We start from the raw sequence: 23,280 nt of genomic DNA on the forward strand, positions 1-23,280 counted from the left end.
CTGGTCCTTCAGGGAAGCCATTTCTTGGCTGCACAAGTAGGCTGGGCCGTGTTGTGGCTTATTCCCTGTCTGCCACTAGAGGGCGCTGCAGCACATGCCATGTGAGGGGCTGCTGAGCCCAGGGATCCCCAAAGCACCACGGAGGCCCTTCTCCATTAAACCCAGCCCACGTCCCTAGTGCTTGGCCGCTGCCCAGGAAGCACCAACTGCCCAGAACCAACTCGGGGCGGATGGGGAGGCCCTTTGTTTGACTCGGGCTTTCCCACCTGCATTGTGCACACTGGCCAAACTCCTTCTAAAAAAGTAACGGCTGCTGAGGGCCGATGGAGATCCCGAGGCCCCGCCTGCTCTCCGCTCCTGAACTGGGTCGGCCAGTTGTCCCTGGGCTTTGTGACTTGGGAGACCCAACCAGCACTACTGCGTGTGCTGACGTGCTGGAGAAAGCTGCCACTGAGCCTGTCTCCCACTTTGATCTCGGGGCTCTTCTCCATCGGCCCGTCCATAAGCGCTTAACCAAATACCGTTGTTTTCCAGTGCCATCAGACGAGATCAGTGGACCAAAACCGAAAGCTAGCGAGAGAGATTCTGCAAGGAAAAGTGGATCTCTTCTACAGAGGCGAAGACAGTCACCTTCACAAAGTCAGAAAGGAGGCAGAGAAAAAGAAGAGAGAGAGGAAAAAAAAGGCAAAGGAAACACTGGAGAAAAAGAGGCTGTTAAAGGAGTTAATGTTAACAGAACCGAGTCCCAAGGCCCCCCTGTCCAGAGATGAGTGATCCTGGGCACGGCCTTGAAGTGCCACAGCTTCTGCACTGCCAGCACTCTCCTAGCAGCTTCAAATAAATGATTTTGGACAAATTCCTAAGTCCCAATTTGTTCTGAGCTGGGGTCTGGGCTCACGTTTTGAAGGCATTCGATGTCGCCTCATCATCAGCTGGGAGGTGTCGCTGGGCCGCAGTTATCTCCAGGCCACGTCAATAAGAGGAAAAAAGACAAGGAGAGATTCTGAGAGCCCATTTACTTACTCTCTTAGCTATGAAGGACCAGCAGATCAAAGACAGGAACAACTCACCAAGTAACTTTTCTGCTTCCCAAAAAGTTTGCATACCATTGTGTGTAGCTGCACACGCAAGGGGAACCCAACGTTACATGTTCCGTTCTTCTCCCTCCAGATGGATTATCTATCCAGCAAAAGAGATGCCTACCTTATCATTCCATTTTAGGCCAAGTCAGTGGCTTGGCTCATTAGTGCATGTGTATAATTAATGCACAAACAGAGAACAACATCCATGAGACAGCAGTGACCTGTTACTTTAATCAGTGGATCATGCAGGCCCCTCTGCTGAGACCAGTCGTCATTGGGCAGTGAACAAGGAATTCAACAATCATTTATTAAAATCATCTGCCTTTGCTGTTATGGAAATGTTCCTTCTCCTTTTTTGGTGTCAAGTTCAGAATAATACTTTGAATAATCATTTATTACCTTCTAGGAGTTATACCGTAATTGGTTTCTTCTTGGAACAGCTCTATTTAAAGGCTTTTTTGGATTGACCACCACCTCACACCCAGATCAGCAAAGACGGAAGGAAAAATTCAGTGTTGGCAGGGTGGTGGGAAAACAAGGCACAATCCTTCACGGCTGATGGGGCTGTGATTTGGACTAACCATTTGGAAACACAGTTTGGAATTGGGCAAGAGATTCTGACAAAATTGTTCCTACCACCCTTTAGCTTAGTAATCCCACTACTGAATGTACACCCCCAATACATCCAGCCACATAAAACCATGTGAACAAAAATATTCAGAGCAGCGCTACTTGTAAACCACCCCACAACCGAGGCATGCCCAAACAAATCCTGGTATCTGCAGGGAACAGAATATGGTCATGCCATCAGGAACAACAGATAAGAACAGGGAAATAATATGCTTTATATATTCGTACTTTGTAAGGTGTTGTGGGGAGTTGGAGGGACCCAGAAGAAAGCACAAAACTAGGTTTTGAGTGGAACTAAACATTACTGATGAGTTCCCTTCCCAAAACAAACTGTAGGATCCCTCAAAAACTAGGGATAGCTAGGGAGCACAGTCAATGGAGCACCAGGCCTGGAATCCAGAGGAGCCAAGTTCAGCTGTGTGACCCTGGGCAAGTCACTTAACCCCCACTGCTTAGCTCTTACTGCTCTTCTGCCTTAAAATAGTTACTAAGACAGAAAGTATGGGTTAAAAAATTTTGATCAAACTACTTGTCCATTCTGCCCCAGCCCGGACTTTTTAGCATTCATAACCGGGGTAGGCGGAACTGAGAAAGCCCACTCCCTAGATCCGGCCCTATCAGCATTTAGGGAATCAAGTTAATGGTTCTAAAAAGCCACATCTTCCCCTACTTGCCTTCCTGCCAGACTGACCACATCTCTCCTCATCTTGTAACTGATGCAAACCAACATGATGTCATTCTCTCAATGTAAGCCTGCTGTCGGTTTCCACCTCTGACCCACAAGGCTTTTCAAGCTAGATCTTGCCACCCCGACACATTGCTCGGCGCCCCTGGTTTCAGTGAAACTCCCTTGATTCTGGCCCTGCTACCAGTCATTTGTCATCTTGTCCGACACCACGTCCCAAATAAAAGCAGACCTACATACAGTTTGATACAAATTGTTAATGAAAATAAGCTTTATTACATCAAGTAATAAATACAAAGATGCACGTAACAGTTTTAGTCATTTATCCAGATTTTTTAGTCATTCTATGGCAAACTCAAGATCCGAAATCTACAGTCTTTGAAAAGTAACTATCTGGGTTCTTAATTTTTCAGTAGGCGGATCAGTCCTCTGTATTTATAACTCATGCATTTAAATTCAAAGCACAAACAATCATGCAAATGCTCACATACCAAAAAACGAAAAGTTCTTTTATAAAGCAGGGTAGTAGCCCTAACCAGGAGATACCAAACTGTCAGGAAGAACAAGCAGTTGGCATTGACTCGTGAAAAAATCCTTAAGAGTTATTGGAGATTCTGGAAAAGGTGCAAAGAACGACAATTTGTGTGATGTTTTAAGTGTACTCAAAGGAAGAAAATCAAAGATTTGAGCAAGTTAGCAGGGCAGTAAACTATAGTTTGCAAGAACATAAGCAGAATTGTCTACATGCATTTTCTGGATCTCAATGCTTAAAAAAAAAAAAGGTAACCTAGGTTGTTCCTACCTACTTATAATGTAAATCTTGACTGCAAAGTTGTCTTTTCTTCTATTCTTAGACAGTGGGGGTGGGGACGGGAGGAAGAAAAAGGGAAAGAACCTAAGCTTTTAGAACATTCAAAATATGGGGTTCAGATGAATGTTTTGAAAGTCACCAGAGGAATAAGTGTTACTCTTTCTTCTTCACAAAGAAATGGAAAACTTTGGAAATGAAGTGGGAGGCTAGGATCTTGCATTCCGTTCAGTCTCTGCCAGGCATTCCCGGACTAATCCTCGAGCATGAATGATGCCTGGAAGAAGCAAGAAGATGGAAATAAGTGGATTCACATAATGGCTTTCAAACGAACAGGAGAGGATGTTGAGGCCCTACCCCGAACCCCCAGTCTTAGAAAGAAACGAAAGGGGTCAAAACTGGCCCACCCAGAAATCTGGGCCTCAACTCCCCCAACAGATGGTTGTCAATCCCATTTTTCTTTTTCTCCTTTTTAAACCCTCACCTTCCATCTTAGAATCAATATTATGTGTTGGTTCCAAAGCAGAAGAGCAGTAAGGTTAAAGGATTTGCCCAGGGTCACACAGCTGGGAAGTGTCTGAGGCCACATTTGAACCCAGGACCTCCTGTCTCCACTTAGCTACTATCTCTACTCTCTACTATCTACTCTTCCTACTGGTGGATATCTACCATCCACTTTTCCTATCCACTTAGCTACTTAACTGCCCCAATCCTATTTTTCTTTCTCTGCCCTAGGAGGACTAGGGAAGTAATTAAGAGTCTGGAGGTTCTCCTTTGGTTTGGGGCATCTTCAGCAAAAGATTGCCTGTTCCTCAGCATCCAAGTTACAAAGTATGCTGGATTTCAAACCAGAGGCTCCGAGTTCAAATCCTAGCTCTACCATTTATTAATGAAAAGCGTCTTAATATCCTTGGACCTCTCCTTCCCTTGACCACATCTACTGGTCTATTCCAGCATCATATTCTTTAAGCTACAGAGAACCCAAATGAACACACTTTTCCCTTGGAACCAATGATTCTAAGATGGAAGGTAAAGGTTTAAAAAAAGGTGGCCGCCTTTGAGAAGCCCAGGTTGCTCCCAGGTCCCCATTCCAATAAGCCACTCCTATAATATAGGCTTCAGTGGGGGAAACACCAATCCCAGGAAGAGAAACAGATCAGTAGCTCCTCGAGTCCAGGTTTGGCTTTTGCAACACCTGTTGCCATCTCCCTAGAGCTAATAGGCACTTAAGCATTTGAATTAATTATGAAGTAATTAAGGATATAGCATAATACAGTAGTATCTTAAATCAGAAGCCCCATGTTCAAATTCTGATGCTGGCAATGATGGCCTATGTATCCTTCAGCAAGTTCTGGTCTCTCTCAGCCTCAGTTTCCTCATCTGTAAAGTGAGCTTCAACCTAGATGGCCTGTAAGGTTCCTTCCAGCTCTAAATCCATGATCCTTCCTGGGTATGTCATTTACCCTCTCTAGGGATCAGTTCGTTCAGCTATAAAATGAGGGGGTTGGTCTAGAGCCGTGTTGGCAAACCTATGGCATGAATGCCAAAAGGGCCTGCTTTCCTCCCCCCTCCATGCACACCAGAGGACATTTCTCCCATGCTCCACCCCTCTGTCCAGCAGCCAACGGGAGAGCTTCTTCCTTCCTATCTGGGATAAGGCAGTGGCTCACATGGGGCATAAGGGTGCAGTTTGGATACTTGGTCTCTAAAAGGTTCACCATCACTGCTCTAGATGGTCTCAAAGGTACTCATGCCTACAGGCCTAATAGACTTCTTTTCTCCATTCCCAAATATTTAGCACCTTAAGGTTTGTAAAGCATTTTGCAAATATCTCATTTGCTCCTCACAAAAAGCCCTGGGAAGGAGGGGCTGTTATCATTCCCAATTTATTGTTCAGCCATGTCTGACTCATGACCCCATTTGGTTTTATTGGCATTTCCTTCCCCAGCTCATTTGGCAGATAAGGAAACTGAGCCAAACAAGGTTAAGAGCCTTGCCCAGGGTCACACAGCTAGAGTGTCTGAGGTGGGATTTAAGTCTTCCAGACTCCAGGCCCAGTGCTCTATCCACCAGGCTACCTAGCTGTCTGATCCCCATTTGACAGATGAGGAAATGGAGGCAGACAGAAGTGAAGTAACAACTGGAAAGCGGCAGAGGCAAGCTGGAACTTGGGTCTTCTCTCCACTGGGCCACCTGGCCTCGCTGTACTTGGAGGATCCAGGATCTGTCAGTGGGTCCATCCCCTCCACTAATACAGATCCTTTTTTGATGTGCTACATCCAAAAAACTGGACCACCTGTCAGATGAGGAAACTTCAAGATTCAGCAGGCTGGTCTTCCTTCCACAGGCCCAGGCCATCCCTGAGCACAGAGGGCTCACCCCAATGGCACAGCCTTCAACAGCCAAGATCACGTCCACACCCCAGGAAGGCTTCCAGGAGGAGGAGGCCTCTATGGGACATCTACGCTCTGTCATACTTGGAATGAACAGAGGCCTTGACTCTGCTTTCATCTTTTGTTTCCATTTGGCCTGGTCCTTCCAGGTATGGGGCCCTCCCCCACCTGTTCTCCATGACCCATTTAGCCTCATTTATAAAAAGGCAGCTCGGTAACACGGTGAATTAAGTTTGGCCGCCCGGAGTCAGGAAAACCTGCGTTCAAGTCTCACCTGACTGGCTGCGTGACGCTGGGCGAGTCCCTTTAACCCTGTATCTGCCTCAGTCTCCCTATCTGTAAAATGGGGGGATAACAGTACCTCCCTCTCAGGAGTTGTGAGGATCAAATGAGAGCCTCCCTGTAAAAGGGCTCAGCACGCACTCAGTGCTGCGTTAGGTCACTGCTCTTATTCCCCGAGAGGCGGCCCGGTCTCTTCATCCCAGAGACGCTCAACTACACCAGGGAGGAGCCCTCCCCGGGCCACATGTGAGCCGAGGGTTTTGTCGCTGATCTAAACCGAAGAGAACACCGGACAAATCACGCCGACCGAACCGCTGGCCCCCCTCCCCCCTCACAAAGCCACCCACGACCCCTCCCTGAGGGAATGCCGCCAAGGGCCGGGGGAGCCCGGTGGCCTCTACGGGGGCCCATCCGCTGGGGGAGCGCTTTCGGGCGCCCCTCCCTGTGTCTCTTGGTGCTGGCTGGGGAGGCCACAACTCCCACGTGGCCTCGGGCGACGCCGGCACAGCTGGGACGCGTCCGAGGCCACCTTTGGACCCAGGACCTCCCGTCTCTAGCCTGGCTCAGTCCTCGGAGCCACTCAGCTGCCCCCAAGACAGGATTTTTTAAAAAGCAGTCGGGGTTCTAGGCCATTAGCGCTCCCTCCAGGAGTGGGAGCTGGGGAAGGAGAAGGGCGGGCACGTTCTCCCGGTTCTCCTTTTGCTTTTACACACAAGCGAAGAACGTCTCCTGGCTTTCTCCTACTTCCTACAAGCTCAGTACATGGAAGGAACGCTAGGCTTGGCACGAGGAGCTGGGTGCAAATCTTGACTCTTCTCCTCATTGTCTCCACCATCTCGGGTGTCCCTGAGCTTTCAGCGAATCTGGAACATTTCTCCCTACTGGCTGGCGGCTGGAGGAGCTTCCCTCGGCATCAACGTCCTGAGGCTGTGGCGGCTGTTCCCTTGGGTCTGACTCTCTGAGGCGCCATTCGGCGGTTTTACAGATGACAAACCCGAGGCAGAAAGGGTGACGTGACGTGTCCGGGGTCACACGGCTAGAAACGGTCCAGATTTGAACCCAAGATGATCCGTCTTCCTGACTCTACCCCTGCACCATCTAGCTGCCGCTGAACGAGTGATACAGTGGTGCGATGGATCTGGAGTCTGGAGAACTGGGTTCAAGTGCTGCCTTACAGTCGCCCTCTCTGGGCCTCAGTCTGCCCAGCTGTAAAATGCAGGGTGTGCAGGAAGGGGACCCTCTAGGATTCCTACCAGCTCTAAATCTTCAGGTCATGTGTCCTCTTTGTTCTGGGGCAAGCTTATTAGAAGTCTGCCCCCCGAATCCTGCCCCCAAGCCCACGCTTGGCTCCTCTCAAGAGCCACCCAGTTAGCTTGCTGTGGCAGGGCCCTATTTTCACCTGGGTCACGCCTTGCCTTCCTCCAGGCCTCTCTGAGGATACACAATCCCAGAAGGCTCTCCGGCCCCGAGGCCTCGGGAAGCCCGGCCACAAAGGACCGCTCTGGAGCCCCTCCTGCGTGCTGCCTGGGCCGTGGCCACTCCAGCTGAACGCTAGGCTGCCCCCGTGGAAGAGGTCACTCGCACGCGCGCGCCAGGATAAGGGCTTTGTCTCCAAGGGGAGGTCTGTCTGACGTGGCCCTCGCCGCTCCAAGGCTGGGACCAATGACACAGGCAGGCCCCAGATGGGCTCCAAAGAAACAAGCACTCCCTTACGGGGAGCCTTGTGCCGGGGAGAAAGGCCTAGAGCGGGGCGCCGCACGCCCACGCCTTCGGTGGGGCCGGGAGGCAGCTCTGCAAGTCCTCCTGCTCAGGGCCTTCTGGCGTCCACTCAATCCCAGTTCTGCTCTTTACTGCCTCGGAGACCTTGGGTAACTCACTGGCCCTCTCTGCCTCATCAGGAAAACCACTTTAAGAGCAAGTGCCAATCTGCAACAGGAGAAAAAAGCCCAAAACCTCCACACTTAGAGCTGGCGGGCAACTAGTAAGAGCTCTCCGAGGCCTCTGCAAGCATCTAACTGATCCTCACAGTGAACCTGAAAGGTGGTGGTGGTTGTCTTCAGTTGGGTCTGACTCTTGGCGATTCCACTCAGGATTTTCTTGGCAAAGACCCTGCAGTGATTCACCATTTCCTTCTCCAGCTCATTTGACAGATGAGGAAACTGAGGCAGACCAGAAGTGACTTGCCTGGGGTCACCCAGCTAGGAAGTGTCTGAGGCTGGATTTGAACTCGGGTCTTCCTGCCTCCAGGCCTAGCATGCTATCCACTGCCCCAACCACAACGATAAAAAGCCCATTTCAAAGATCTCGTCTGATCCTCACAACATCCCTGGAAGTCTGGTAGGTGCCGTTATTACTCCCATTTTACAGACGGGAATCCTCATTCTATTTTAGAGATGAGGAAACAGAGGCTAGACCAGTGAAACAACTCGCCGTCATGTAGCTAATAGGTGTCTCAACCTCGGTTTTCCCAAACCCCAATCTGTCACTGTAGCCGCCAGGTCACGCTGTCTCCCCTTCCAAGGTCTCTTCCGGGTCTGAGACTACAGTCCGGGGACGCCTCGCTGCTTAGTGGGAGAACAGGTGGCCTCCTTGGCTGCTCGGGCCCAAGGCCCGCGATGGACCGTATACGTTTCCCATGCTGAAAATAACAGCAGGCGCCCTGAGATCCAATCTCAGCTGCGTCACTGTGCGTGTGACCCTGGCCATCGCCTTGTGCCTCAGTTTCCTCATCTGTAAAATAAGGGAGTTGGTCTAAGGTCCCTTCCAGCGCTGGAGAGCCGATCCTGCCTTCCTTCTGCGCTTACGCGTTGACTGTGAAGCCCCCCAGTAAGTGCCGGCAGCTGAGCCTGTGCCCGGAGCCCACCCCCCACTTACCTCGTTTCAGCCTCTCCATGGCGCTTTTGCTCCCTGCGTAGGTGGGTCTGATCTCTTTCCCTAGCTCTTCGATGATAGCCAGAAGTTCTGCATACTTGCTTTGGGGAACCTGGCTGCTCCCTGTACCCTAGAGGCAGAGAGAAGTTCATTAGAATGACTGGAGAAACGCAGCGCTGGGCAGCTAGCTCTCGGGGCAAGCCGCGGCCACCGGCTGGGCGGGAGCGTGCCCGCCAGCTGCCAAGGCCCCGGCCCCAACAGCGGCTCAATGGCTGAAGCCCCAAGGACGGCCTCCTGCGGGCTGACGCTGGCCCAGAAGAGGGAGGCAGAGGACCGGCCTTCCAGGGCTGGCCCAGGCACTGATGCCACTTCTGTCATCTGAAAAATGAGAGGGCTGCGCCCGTAGCTACGCTTTGGGATCTCTGCGACCCGGAGCCGAGCTCCAGACTGCTCTGGGGTGGGTCGCTGGGATCGCCACTCTGCCCGGCTCGGGTGGGGCGAGGCACCCCCACGTCCCCGTGACCAGAGCCGAGTGGGAAGGAGCGGCTCTAAAAAGTCGGCAGACGGACAATGGAAGGCACTTTCATTCGCCCCATCTCCGCCCCCCACGGTGCCCTCCGAAAAATACCCCCCCCCTTACAAAGAGAATCCCAAGGCAAGCACCCAGAGCAGCGATGCTGGCGTCCCCAGGAGCACAGACGTTTGCTCTTTGTCTCTCCCTTCCCTCTCCTCGTCGTCGTCGTCCTCGTCGTCGTCCTCCTCCTCCACGTCCCACAGCGGCATCAGGGCAGCCACATCCTCGGACAGTGCTTTCTCCCTCTCCTCTTTCTTCTCCCTCCTCCGCCTCTTCTTGGCTTCACGGTCTTTCTCCCGCTCTTTCTGCCTCTCCTCCACATTCTGCCTGCGCTTCCTCTTGGCCTCTCTGTCCTTCCTGCGTTCCTTCTCCCTCTCCTTCTCATCTTCCCGCCGGCGTTTCATGGCCTCCGCATTCCTCTGCCTCTCCAGACTCCTCTTCAGGCTGTCCTCCCGTTTGCGACGCTTTTTCAGCCGGTCCCGCTCTCTCACTCTCGCCTGCTTCTCCTCCTGAGACAGGAAGGCTTGGCGGGGCATGAGGTCAGCCCTGACCCCACCAGCCCGCGGGCTTCTATGTTCCGAGGAACAATGGCCCCACCTCTGAATGGCTGGGTTCTTGGCCTGGACACGTACCGGGGTCTCATGGTCTGCCCCAGAGCGGGGCGGGCTCCGCTCCAGCAGGGGGGCCGAGGCGTAGCCGGCAGCGGGGGCCCAAAGGCCGCCTTCCCCTTCGGTCAGTGTGGCAAGGATGCCGCCGCTCTTCTTCTGTCCAAAGGAACCAAGAGCTCTTCGAGGTCTACACACGGGCATCCCAGGCCTTAGCGCTCCCGAGACTCCTCGGAGGGGAGAGGAGCGGTCCGGCCGCCCGGGCCTGGCCCCTGCTGCTGTCTCCAAGTCCCTGGCCTCTAGCAGGAGGGGGAGGGAAGGCGCTGGCCTTTGTTAATAGGCCTCTGAAGAACACAGACCCGAGGCTAACAGGCCCTATTTCCTCTCCTGCCACCTTGGCCAACGCGGAGATAAGCCCAATAGGAGCGGATCATGCCAACGGAGGCGAGTTAGGGCCCCGCGCCATCCCGAAGTAGGCTTCCGAAGACGCTTGAGGGCCCAGAGAGGGGAGGTCCCGGGATCAGGGCTGGCCTCTGCCCAGTGACCCTGGCAGTCATTTAACCCCCTGCCTCGTCTCCTTGTTCTGCCTGGCCACACACACTCAGTATCAGTTAAAGGAAAAAAGAAGCACGAGGCCCTTCGGAGGCTCCGCTCCAAACTCTCCACGCCCGAGACGCCCCAGCTTAGTGCCGCCCAGCGCTGGTCACGCTTCAGCTCCAAACGGTGCACCCGATGTGGGGGTTCAGGGTGGGGAAGGGCTTGGGTGCCTCCTGCTGTCCGGGTCAGCCGACTTCTCTGCCCAGACGGTGAGTCCCCTTGGGGGATGGCAGGGATGCCCTTTCTTGGACATTCCTTCTCCCCGTCCATCGCCCCTTTTTCGGGCCCCACCCGACCCTTCCACCCCTTCCTTCCCATCTCTCAGGCTGGAAGCAGCCCAGAAGGAGAAGATCGGGAAAGCCCTGCCTTACCTGGGTGTAGCCTAGAGACGGGGGTCCGTAGTCATTGATCAGCTGCCGGTACTGGGTGGATGCCGCCATGCTAGCGGAAGGAGAGTGGACGCTCCCGCCTTTGGAAGGAAGGGAAACATGAGAAGAATGACCATGCGAGGCCTGGCATCAGGACCTCCCTTCGACTCCTCCACCCAACCCTCCCCGCCATTTCTAGCCCAATCTCTGTATTTCTGTGATTCTATCATTTTGGGAGACACCAAAGAGCAGGCTGCAGGGTCCCTGGAGGTTCCAGGCCCACCTCTGGCACATCTTGATTGTGTCACGTTGGACAAGTCACTTAACCTCCTGAAACCTCAGGCAACTCTTCCAAGACTAGTGCTGATCGTCCCCCTTGTATGAACTTGTAAGTTCAAGCTTTAAAAAAAAGTCTTCCTCACAACAACCCCACTAAGAACATAACTACAAGCATCACAGGCCCCATTTTACAAATGAAAAAAACCGAGGCTCGCTTCCTTCTTGGATCTGAAATCTACAAACCGCCTCTATACCCTGGGATTGGTTCCTGGACAGACAGGAAGTCCTGGGTTCAAATCTGGCCTCAGACACCTCCTACCTGGGTGACTCTGGGCAAGTCGCTTAACCCCCATTGCCTAGCTCTTACCACTCTTCTGCCTTGGAGCCCACACTCAGTATCAATTCTAAGACAGAAAAGGTAAGAGTTTATTTTTTTTGAAGCAATTAAGGAATGATTTTTAAATATCTAATGAGTTTCTGCTATCACACATCAGCCAAAAGCCCACGGGCATAGCCAGGGTTAACATCTCCCATCTCCAAAAACAGGACACGTGCAATCTATGTGGCTAAGTCCAAAGACAGCATGAGCAGAAGGTTCCCCAGAAAAAGCCCCGGTTGGGGACCTTGGAAGCTGCTGGGGAGCAGTGGCCAGAGGTGATCAGGGTAGCGCTCACATCCAAAGGGCTCAGAGTCACCGAAAACTCTGTACTGAGACTCCAGAGGAGGTTCGTGAACATGTAGCATCTGAAGCTCAACAATCCAAGGGCCCTGACTTGGGGAGCTGGAGGATGGTACGAGGGACCTGGGGTGGACCCACAGAAGGCCAAGCAACCTACCCAAAAGCACAGCAGGGAATGAACTACAGCCCTGGCAAAAAGTTCAAAATCAGGAGCTAAAGCTAAAAAAAGAAGTAAATCAAAGAAACACTAACCAGTATCAAAAATAACCACAAACATGTAGATCTCCCAAAAGGAGTGAATACAACTTCAGACAGAGACTAAAAGGAAAAAGCAGATTTTCCACAAGAATAACAAAATTCTTAGAAGAAACGAAGCAAGAGATTTAACATTTTTAAAAAGTTCTAGATGGAATAGGAGAATAAACTACTTAGAAGACAAAGTAGCAAACTCTATCCAGGAAATGGAATCTCTGAATACCAGAAAAAGCCAAACAGAAATCAATGACTCCACGAGAGAGCAAGAACTATTAGAATAAACTCAAAAGATCAGAAATCAGATCAAGGAAAATAATTTAAGAATCACTGTGCTTTCTGAAAAATAGTTCTTTAAAAAAAACTTTTTACAATATTTCAAGAAATTATAAAAAACAAGTATTAGGGGAAAATGAAGATAGAAGGAATTCACCAAATCACCCTATGAACAGAATCCCCCAAAAAGGAAAAGTTACAAGAATGTCATGATCAAAAACCAGAGTTCCTGTAACAAAGAAAAGATATTGCAATTATCCAGAAAGCAGTTCAAGCACCAAGTAAGCAGTCAGTATCACACAAGAGCTGGCATCTTCAACAGAAAATGAGAGGCGAGCTTGGATATAATCATCCAAAAGGCAAAAGATACAGGCTTACAATTTAGAATGATTTACCCTACAAAACTGAGAATCCTCATTCAGGATTTTTTTTTTTAAGGATCTTTCAAGCATTTCTGATGAAGAGACTAGAACGGAGTAAGAATTCTGAAATACAAACACAAGAGTCCAAAGAAATCTATAAAGGTAAATGTATTTGAGTCACTGGAAGGAACAATATGGTGCCACCATACTAACCTCCTAATAGAGAGAGAAGAGAAAAGTATCCCTCAAGGGAAACTTCAAAGGGTATTTGGAAGTTTTTAAAAAAGAGAAAAAAGGGATCCTGGGAGTTAATTGTATCCATTCTGAGGGTTTGAAGAGGAAAAAAGAAGAAAGGCTAATAAGGGAAAGGGAGAATGGAACTTATATTTCTTGTAACTGCAAGAGAAGAGTTATCTAAATCTAAGGTCAGAGCAAGCATCAGAGGAACCTCACTCTCTTCTAAAATGGATAAAGGAAGATCAAACATGCACACACAATCACACACATATACATACAGTTTGTGGTGGAAATAATCAAACCTAAAAAGCAAGATAGAGAGAAGAGGAAGGATGAACCTAGGAAGGGAATAGTCACAAGCAAAAGAAGCTTTCTGATCCCAAGAGGCTGACGAAAAGCCATAGGGAGCTGGGATAAAGAAAATAATTGAACTCTAAGAAAGTGCCATAGAAATTGCCTTTTAGACAATTGGGAAATGACAGAACAAACTAGCATATGAATGCAATGGAACCTAGGTGCAGTGTAAAAAATTATGAATGAGAAGATTCCTGGGAATTGTGGGTATTGTGAGCTGGCACCAAATAAAGTGGGCAGAACCAGGAGAACAATTTCTTCTAGGATGGAAAACCAATTTGAGAAGACCGAAGAACTTTGATCCACGCAATGGTCAATTATTATTTGGGAGATCCATAATGAAGCATTTTCCACAGCCCCTGAGAGGGAAGGGGTGAACACAAGGTGCAGGAGGGAACAAGCATTTTGGAACGTGGCCACTACTCCATTTTGCTTTAAAAGGTTCTTTTTCTCTCCTTCTCAGTTTTATATGGGAAATGTGGAGGAGGTGTGATAGTAGTGATACAAGAAAAGAGAGGGCCATTGTTCATTTTTGAAACTCCCAGATGCAAATAGAAGTTAAGAAGGAAGCACAGTAAAGGGGGGCATTTTTGTATTAAAGTTTGTAATTTAGTATATACTTTTTCTTAAGTGGTATGAATGTGGAAGTATGTCTTCAAAGAGCATGTATGTGTAAACTAGGGAGGGAGAAAGACAGAGAATCTGGAATCTGACATCTTGGGAAGGAAATGTTTAAAATTATTGTTAGATGTAATTGGGAAAAATAAAATATTATATTAAAAAAGTAAGCAGTATGAAATGGAGATTCGCCATTTTCTCTAAAGTCCCCATTTTCTCTTGTGCTTCATGTATGGAAATGATTTTGGGGGGATTTAAGTTAAGATTGATTTTTTTTCCCAAAGTAGATTAGTTTCCAGGGAGTGAAATCAGGTCATGAGAAAAGGTCGCATTCAATGGGCAGCAGAAACTGGAGACGGAATGAAAGTGAGGTGGGAAGCACTCAGCCCCCCAGTCAGTGCTCTCCAGTTATCTCCTAAAGAACTGGGCCAATTTAACAAAGTGCCCACCCTATGCCAGACGCTGCGCTGGGCACAGAGCTACTGAGTCAGCGGATAGAGCACTGGGCCTGGAGTCAGGAGGACCGAGTTCAAATTTGACTTCAGACGCTGGGCAAGTCACTTTAGCTGCTTGCCTCCATCGCCTCATTGGTAAAATGGAACTACTAAGGATCAAATGAAATGCTAACTGTACAGCGCACAGTAGGCGCATGTTAGAGACAAACAAAAATCAGTTCTTGCCCTCAAGGCAGGCATTCTGCTGGGCCCCCCCAGCCTCCTCTCCTAGCAGCCTGCCAGGTATTCCACAATTGGCTGGTTCGGCCCTGCCCAGGTGAGTCAGCTCTCTTCCTTTCCCCTCAGACCTGCCTTCTTCCGGAGCTCCCCTCCACCGAGGCTCCCTAGGAATGGCGCCCCCCCGCCCCTCCTCCAGCTAAGACAGCCGCCCTGACTCCCTTCCCCGCAGGCCCCCTCCTAGGAGGGCAGGAAGGAGCTCCAGCAGAGCCTGTAGAAATGTGTGCTCCCGTCCTTCCTGCCTGCCACACATGGTCCGCTCCACTTTCTACTTCCTGAATAACCATTTTACTATTTCCTGCCTCCACGCCTGCGGCCTGCCATTCTGTCAAGTCCACAGGCAGAAATGGGCACCTCCAAAGACCAAGAAGGGCAGCTGGAGAGGACACGGGGCCTGAAGCCAGGAAGACATCTCTCAGGCTTCAAATCCAGCCATAGATAGACCCTGGCCAAGTCCCTTCTCCCTGACTGCCTCAGTTTCCCCATCTGTCAAACGAGCCAGAGAAGGACATGGCCAACCCCTCCAGGATCTTTGCCAAGAAAAGCCCAAATGGGGTCACGGATGCATCGGACACAGCTGAAATGACTGAATGTGGCCCAGGACTGCACTCAAAACTGGGGGGTTAAAAAGGACAATCGTTCCTCCCGTCAAGGCGTCTACCCCAGGGGGGTGCCGGGCACAGTGTATGTACATGCATTCACCAACGTGGGTGTGCTCTGAGACGCGCAGTGAAGCCACGTACAAAGAGCTTTACAAATATTCTCTCAGTTGATCTTTGCAGCAACCCCAGGAGGGAGATACTATTATGATCCCCATTTTACAAACAGGAAAACTGAGGCCCAGCGTCACACTGCTAGTCACTGTCTGAGGCAGGATTTGAACTCAGGTCCCAGAACCCCAGATACCAAGCCTCTAAAAGAAGACCATTATGGAAGGCCACTGGAGAGGAGGGAGGAATCAGGAAAGGCCTTTTGCCAAAGGTGGTCCCCAAGGTGAACCCTAACAAAGCAGGGGTTCTGGGAGGCAGGCAAGGAGGAAGGGGCTGGGCAGGCCCCCACCAGTCCCTGAGAGCCCCCCGCAGCCTCGAGGCCCAACACGCTACGCACCTTGGCCCTCCCTGGACCTCCACCGGAGAGAGAGGAGTCAAAAAAGCTTCCTAGTGGTCAGCCCAAAGACACAGGTTCCTTTGGCCTCACGGCCTCCCCACCAGCAGACTCCCAGCAAAAACGTCCAGGACAGACTTCAGGGGCAGCTCGGTGGGGAGAGAGCAGGGCCCGGAGACCTCAGACCCTTCCTGGCAGGGAGCCTGGGCAGGGGAGAGCCCTCCCAGCTCTTGTGCCCTGGCACACAGCACGGCTTCCCAGAGAAGGAAAGGGGGAAACAAAGAAAGCTCTGACCCCCCCCAGAAGCCGAGGGGCTCTCCTCCGTGGTCCCCTGGCCCCCTCGACTATTTTCACCCTGATTAAACCTTCGGCCAGCCCATCAAGTGCCCCCTACTTCTGTCCAAGACGCCCACATGCTGGGCACACAGTAAAACCCAGCAGGCCCTCCCTGCAGAGCGTACCCTCTGGGGGAGCAAAGGCAGTCATGCGGGGGCAGAGCAGTGACATGTTGGGAAGACCAAGAGATGCCAGGGAGAGGTGACAGAAAGTCTCGAATGGTGCACAGGTAGCGCTGAGGAGGGAGGGTATTCCGAGGCTGGAGGCTGCCTGTGCAAAGGGATGGAGGTGGGAGATGGAATGTTGTATATGAAGAAAAACTAGGAGACTGGAGAGTATTTAACAGAAAATAATGTGTCTAGAAGGCTCAACTGAAGAGGAGAAAGAAATGTTGTTGTTCAGCCCTGTCTGACTCTTCCTGACCCCATTTGGGGCTTTGTTGGCAAGGAAACTGGCCATTTCCTTCTCCAGCTCATTAAACATATGAGGAAACTGAGGCAGACAAGGTAAAGTGAGTTGGCCAGGGTCACACAGCTAGTACAGATGTGAATTCCGGAAGAGATGTCTTCCTGACTATCTTGCTGCTCTATCCACAGCGCCTCCTGTCTACCCTACAACAACAGATCTGGAGAGTTAAACTCAACAGGAGAGAGGAAACAAGTTGATGAAGTCTTTCCTGTGTGCCAAGCACTGTGCAAAGTGCTTTACAAATATCATCCCATTTGATCTAGGCAGTGGTGAGGTGGAGAGAAGGGGCAGGCATTGTTCCTTGTGGGACCTACAAAGAGCCCTAGCTTGGTTCACAGGCCATGGGCTAAAGCAGGAGGCTAAGGGTAGCCAGGTTGCTCAGTGGATAGAGCCAGGCCTGAAGACAGGATCCTGGGTTCATATTTGGCTTCAGACCCTTCCCTAGCCTTGGAACCAATAGTATCAACTCTGAGACAGAAGGTAACGGTTTAAAAAAAAGAGGCTGAGCTGAGAGGATAGAAGAGGGGGGACCTGTCTCACCCCCGGCACAGCTAGAATGACTCAATTCCATTCATGACTCCATCTCCCACCTCCAAGCCTTTGCATAAACTATTCTCCATTCCTTTGGAATCCAAATCCTTTGAAATTTGGTTTCTTTCAAAGCTCAGCTAAGCAGAAGCACCTCCTCTAGGAAGCTCTTGGGGATCTCCTCAATGGGAATGCCTTCCTGCCCCCCAACTGCATTCTATTTATTTTGACAATCCTTTGATATGTACATGCAGTCTCCCCAATAAAAGGGACAGAAAAGTGGGGGGTGTCACTTCCATTCTCAGGAGACTGTCAGAGCTGTAAACAGACATCGAAGAGGAGGACCCTGGACATGGCAAAGGAAGTCCTTGGTGTCCCGTGGCTTCCCCAGCCTCCTCCCCCATCCCCATCATGCTGGAACCCATTTTCCAAGACACCCTCCCTCACAGCCCCAGAAAGGCCTGGGCACTGGGAGAAGTCACCAGGGAAGCCCAGCCTGGGGAAAGAGGCCTCTCTGGAACCTTTCAAAGCCTTCATCCGCCCTGATGGATCTCCTCCTAAAGAAAGTGAAGGCTGATAGGCAGACTCTGAGGAATGTGGGAAATCCTGGCATTCAGAGCTAAGAGGGACCTTAGAGACATCCCATGCCCCCTACCACCACCCTTTTTACAGATCAGGAAACTGAGGTCCCAAAAATGTGAAATGATGTGCCGTAAGAGCACACCGGTAGTAGTAGTAGATTCTCGGTAACCGAGGATGACAACTGTCTTTGTGTGTTTTCATCTATGATAGATGAGTGTGCACAGAGACACTTGTGGGTGAAGGAGATTTAAGTGGAAAAGCCGATGCACAGAGACAGTCCCACTCTCTCGTCTACTACTACTACTACTACTACGATAATGGAGCCATGAGTGGCCCCCCACCAGCCAGGGAGGGATGTCCCACAGACCCACAAGGAGCAGTAACCACGGAGAATGCACCCATTTCTCCGGGGAAGGACCGGGGCAGCCACCCACAGACGCCCCCGACAACCCCCAGAGGCCTCTGCAGAGCCAGGCTTGGCCCTGGCCGGTGCTGGTGCCAGGACTGGCCTGAAGAGCCGGACGGCTGCTCGGGGAAGAAGGCAGGGACAGCAAAGTTGGAGCTAGGGAGAGTTCAGAGAATCGGAGGGGGCTCTGGAGCTCCCCCAGTGGGACCTCTTTCCCCCTTTTCTTTCCCCTTAAATGAATAAAGACTCGGAGGGGCAGCAGGGGAGCTGCCAGGAGCCCACAGCGAGTCTGCCTCTCCTGCCGTCATTCCACCTGATGAATAGGAGCCTCGTCGTCTCCCTTCTCGACAAATGAGGTGGGGGCCAGAGCTCTGTCTCAAGGCAGCCCCGGTGGCCACCCCAAAGCAGGCAGAGGCCAGCCGGGCCAGCGGTGCCCGTCTGGGACGGGGCGGCAGCCTCCTTATTAGCAGGGCGGCTCTCCTACCTGGAAGGAGAGAGGAATTTCCCTTCTTCGCTCCCCAGGCAGCCTGGGGTGGGGTGGGGGGCAGTGAGGAGGCTCGGGATGGAACGCCCGGCCTGGAGGTGCTGGGCTCAAAGCCGGCCTAGGACACTTCCTGGCTGGGTGACCCTGGGCAGCTCACTCAGCCTCTGTCTTGAGGGTTGTTACTAGGACAGAAAATGAGGGTTTGGAAAATTGCCATCAAGGACAGGGTGTCTCAAACGCTCGTCTGGGGGGAAAGACCCGGGTTCCAATCCGGAACGCTGAAAGAAAGCTTCGCTGTCCTCATCTGCAAAATGGAGACAATACTACTGGCGTACCTTCCTGGAGAGGCTGTTGTGGGGGAAACGGGCAAACTTTAAAGACTGTGAAAGCCTCCCTCCCTCCAACAAGCAGCCACGCAGCACCTGCTGCGGGTGAAGGAGCGTGGCGAGATGGGGCAGTGGAGAAAGCACCAGGGCCAGCGTTCAAGTCCGGCCTCAGAGCCTGAACGCTGGTGGCCCGGCCAAGTCCCTTCACCTTTTTGCCTCAGTTTCCTCGTCTGTAAAATGGCATGACAGCACTCCTCTGGCAGGGGACAGAATCACGGCAACGTCTGGCCCACAGTTCATGAGTGTCCGTTAGCTCGGGGGGTGTGAAGGAAAGCCAGCAGGCCTCTGGGGTGCCGATGAGCCAGGAGTGAGCTCTGGGAGGCAGAAGGATGGAAGTTCCTGAAAATGCCCCACTTTTCCGGCTTGGCCCTGTCTCCAGTTCTGCGTGGGGGAGGGGGGGAGGGGGCTGGGACGGAAGCTGTTCCCTCACTGCGGTCCCTCTGTTCCTCTCTTCTCCGGTCAGGCCCTCAGGCCCGAGGGGAGGCTGAAGCTGGGAAGCGCCTGGCACCCAGGAGGAGCTGTGTGAGCCTGAGGCCAGGCCTGTTGCCGGGCCAGGGCAGGTGGAGGGAGGCAGGACTGCGGGGGGCCACAGAGGCGGCCACCCTCTCCCTCCTGGCCCCTCCCCTCCCCCTCAGGGGGCTGCACGGCGCCCCCTGCCACCAGGAGAGCCCGGAAGCCTGTCCCAGGCTGGCTTCTTCCCTCCTGGGGATGCTGGCTGGCTCCTGGGGGCCCTGACCTGAGAACAATGAGCAGCGGGCGCAGCTCCCCCCAGGCCCGGGGAAGGATGACCCCATGGGGGCAGGGGGGGGCCAAGATGGGCCGAGAGTGGAAACCAAGAAATCCCTGAACTCCACGTCAGCCCTCTGGAAAATCCCAGACAATGAAGCGCTGTGTGAGGCAGACGCAGCATTTCTGGGAAGGCTCAGGAGCCAAACAGGGGTTGGCAAAGGACAGGAAAATCTTCGGGGCAGGAGGGAGCTGCGCCGCCCCTGCTCCCCCTTCCCCTCGGGCCCAAACAAAGAGCGGCCCCAGGACCGCCCCCCAGGGCCAGTGGGGGTCCTGGCGGCCTCCCAGGAGGGGGAGGGCACTGGCCGTGTCCAGAAGGGGGGGCGCCCTGTGGAGGTGGCTGCTGCAGCTGCGGAGGGAGGGCAGGGAGGAAGGCAGGGAAGCGAAGGGGCTGAGCTGAGCCGCAGTCACGTCACCGGGAGTGTGAGATGTGCGCGAGGACTCGGGCTTTGTCTAACTCTCTTGGCCTTAGGCCACGGGCTGGCATTCCTACTAGCAGGAGGCAGGGCTGCTGTGTGAGGGATAATGACAGGAGAGGGAGAGCAGAGACGACGAGCAGAGTCCATCTTGGATGCAGATGGCAGGGGAGAAGAATGGGGATGGTGACCGCGCGGGAGCAGGAGGGGCAGCCAGGAGGCACCCCAAAGGGCGAGGGTCGCTGGAGCCCGGGGGCCAAGGGAGCAGGAGCTCCTGGGGGGAAATGGGCCAAGTCCCAGGGCCACCCAATGGGGGAGGTCCCCTTCCTCCTCCTCGGGCCCTCTGCCCCCCAGGGGCACCCGGGGAGCCATTATCCTATAAGTACAGCTGCCCCCCAAAAACCTTGCCCCGGAGGCAGCAAAGAAAGGAAGCTCAACGGCCTGTCTTCTAGGGGGAGGCAGGAGCTAGTCAGGGCTCACAGAGGGGAACATGGTGGCCACTTTCTTTGTCCTTCAACCACTGCCCAGACCTGGTGGAACCTGGGGGCTGAGCTGGGCAGCACCCTCACCTGTCAAAGCCATCCCCAGGGATCCCGCCATCTGGGGCTCTCTCCTTCCCCACCCCAGCCTGGGTGTAGGAAAGGGGGGAGGAGGGAGCAGGGCTCCCCCACCCTGGAGAGCGGCTTCACACCCAGGCTTCTGGGGTTCCACCCTTCCCCCTCTCCCCAGACCTAGGTCTTCTCAGCCTGGCACCAGAAAAGAAGAAGCCCCTCCTAGGAGGGGGCATCTGGCCCCCCGCACCGCCCCCTCCCTTTCAGAGCCCTCTCTGGCCTAGGCTCCCCCAGATCCACTTGGGGAGCCAGAAGGGGCCCCTGGGGGGATCTTGCAAACTTTAGTGCCTGCCCACCCTCCTCCCCGCTTCCCCCAGACCCGGGGGCCAACCCTGCACAGGAAATGATGGAGTCAGTTCCTCATCCGTGGGAGACAAGATGTAACCTCTTCTGGCAACCCGGGGAAGGGAGAGCGGGGCAATGTCTCCCCCCCAAAGCCCCTAAGAAAGCACGTGCACCCCAGAGCCGGCTCCTCCACCCACGTACACACGGACCCTCCTTCCATCACACCCCCTCCCCGCCGGTTTCCTCCCCGACCACCGACTCCTACACGAGTGTTCCTGGACCCCTCCCAAACACACTCACAGATACACGCTCACACTTTTGCACACGTGCTTTTTTTTAAACTGTGTCTACTTTTCCGTGCCGGGCTCGCCGGTTGCCGTTTGCACACGCACGCGGCACCCTCACACACGTCCCTTCCCAAACTCAGGCCCCCTCGCCCCCGCCCAGCAGCCTCTACTTAGGCCCCCTCCACCCCCACCTCCGGCTCCGGCCCCGAGTGCCGGGGCTCCGCACGGCCCGGCGGCTCGCGGCGCTCCCGGGCCCCGCCGCGACGTGCCCCCCCAGACACGCACCCGCACCCGTACCCTCGGGTCAGCGGAGCGGCCGCTAGCCGCTCCCCGAAGCCGCCGGCAGGGGCCCTCGCCGAGCCGCTCACCGATGAGGGGGGGCGCCGTGGAAAAAAGCCGCCCCCCTCTCGGGGCAGCGGCGGCCCCGGCATCCCCGGCATCCCCGGCACCCCCCTCCCCCAGCTCCGAGCCCGCGGCCGCCGGCGCCGGCCGGGCTGGAACCGCGGAGGCAGTCGAGCAGCCGGAGCGCGCAGCGGTGACGGGCCGGGAACCGGGAGCCGGGGAGCTGGGAGCCGAGCCAACCCGGCTGCCTCCCCGCGCGCCCCGCGCCGCGGCCCCGGGCCGGCGGGAGAGCCGGCCGGGAGAGCGGGCGGGGGAAGTTTGCGGGGGACAGAGCACGGCGCTCCGGATCATGGCGGCAGGGAAGGCGCTCCTCCGCCGCCGCCGCCACCGCCGCCGACCCTCGCCGGGGCACCGGCCCCCGGCCCCCGCACTCCCTTTGTGTCCGGCCCCGGGGCGCGCAGCCCGGCGACCGCCAAACTTCCCCGGCACTTGGCCCGGGGCTCACTTACCCGCCGCCGCGAGGGACGCGCCCGGCATGTGGGCGTTCAAGTTGGGCTTGTAAGACATGCCCGGGGAGGCGAGCGGCGCCGCAGCCGCAGGTCCCGCGATGGAGCCGGAGCGAGCGCGGGGCCGCAGGAGCGCTGCCGCGGCGCCCGGGCTCCCCAGCCCACTTTTTGTTTACGGCTCCGCCGGCCCCGGCGGCAAATATGGCCGTCCCTGCTCCCGACACCCACAATGCAGTATAGCGTCCATACATCACCGGCCGGGGCCGCCACAAAGTTTGGAGAGGGCGCCGCGGGGGGCGCGGCCCCCAGCCAACCCGCCGGCCGGCCCCCGCCCGCACGCAGCCCGCACGCACGCCCGGGGGGCGCGCTCGCTTTCCCCTTCGCTGCCAGCAGCCGTAGGGCTTCTCCCCCCTGGAGGATGAACTTGGCAAACTTTTGGGGGAATTGGAATCAGCTCCAGCGCGGGGTGGGGAGGGAGGGGCCACGCGGGGCGTAGGGGGCGGCAGGCTGGCCTTTCTCTTGGAATTTCCATTTCATTTCGGGGCAGGGAAGAAAGAGTCGGGATTTTATTTCTGTCTGGCCATTTTAACTTTTAAAAAACCCACTCCGGAGGAGGGAGAAATGTAGAACATCCCAGCCCAGGGACAGCTAGCTGGCACAGTGGATAGAGCGAGAGGCCTGGAGATGGGAGATCTTGGGTTCAAATGTGCTCTTAGATACTTGCTGGCTGTGTGATCCTGAGCCAGTCACCTAACCCCCATGTCCCAGCCCTTGCTCTAACGTCCTAGTGTTGTTACTAGATGAGAAAATAGGAATTTTAAAAATAAAATGTAGGAGATCCTAGCCTGGATAGAGGGCCAGGCCTAGAGAGATGGGAGGTCCTGGGTTCAAAAGTGACCTCAGACACTTCCTAGCCATGTGGCCCTGAGCAAGTCACTTAACTCCCAGTGCCGGGCCCTCCCACCTGGGTCCCAGAATTGTTACTAGCTAAGAAAGTAAAGGTTTAAAAAAGCCTAGGGGCAAGTGAGGTAGCACAATGGATGGAGAACCAGGGGCCTGGCCTCAGCAAC

The 23,280-nt window shown here is 53.9% G+C and overlaps 2 protein-coding genes across 5 annotated transcripts in view; one reads left to right on the forward strand and one right to left on the reverse strand.

The window, feature by feature from the left end:
* MTRFR (mitochondrial translation release factor in rescue) overlaps window positions 1–2,706 on the forward strand; it is a 19,924-nt gene extending 17,218 nt beyond the window's left edge. For all 3 annotated transcript variants that reach the window (XM_056821866.1, XM_056821867.1, XM_001374985.4), the window contains exon 3: window positions 535–2,706. In XM_056821866.1, the coding sequence (XP_056677844.1) occupies window positions 535–774 (240 nt within the window). In that variant the 3' untranslated portion in view covers window positions 775–2,706. The remainder of the gene's footprint in view (window positions 1–534) is intronic.
* Window positions 2,640–22,638, reverse strand: CDK2AP1 (cyclin dependent kinase 2 associated protein 1). Of its 2 annotated transcripts, none has more exons than XM_056821868.1 (4): window positions 22,214–22,638; window positions 10,899–10,996; window positions 8,755–8,881; window positions 2,640–3,482 (listed from the first exon to the last, which is right to left on the reverse strand). In XM_056821868.1, exons 1-4 carry the CDS (start codon window positions 22,269–22,271, stop codon window positions 3,415–3,417), a joined length of 351 nt encoding a protein of 116 aa, XP_056677846.1. In that variant the 5' UTR covers window positions 22,272–22,638; the 3' UTR covers window positions 2,640–3,414. The 2 variants fall into 2 exon arrangements, with proteins under 2 accessions (XP_056677846.1, XP_016287921.2); XM_016432435.2 differs by lacking the exon at window positions 22,214–22,638 and adding an exon at window positions 19,126–19,277.
* Window positions 22,639–23,280: the final 642 nt, after the last annotated feature.

This window comes from Monodelphis domestica, chromosome 3, assembly GCF_027887165.1.
Source record: "Monodelphis domestica isolate mMonDom1 chromosome 3, mMonDom1.pri, whole genome shotgun sequence".
Classification (NCBI taxonomy): Eukaryota; Metazoa; Chordata; class Mammalia; order Didelphimorphia; family Didelphidae; genus Monodelphis; species Monodelphis domestica.

Coding starts and splice junctions, on each gene's coding strand:
- CDK2AP1 (XM_056821868.1), bottom strand. CDS start 22,271: ATGTCTTACAAGCCCAACTTGAACGCCCACATGCCGGGCGCGTCCCTC. Junction 10,997..22,213: donor CGCGTCCCTCGCGGCGGCGG/GTAAGTGAGCCC, acceptor TTCCTTCCAAAG/GCGGGAGCGTCCACTCTCCT. Junction 3,483..8,754: donor CATGGAGAGGCTGAAACGAG/GTAAGTGGGGGG, acceptor TGCTTCTTCCAG/GCATCATTCATGCTCGAGGA.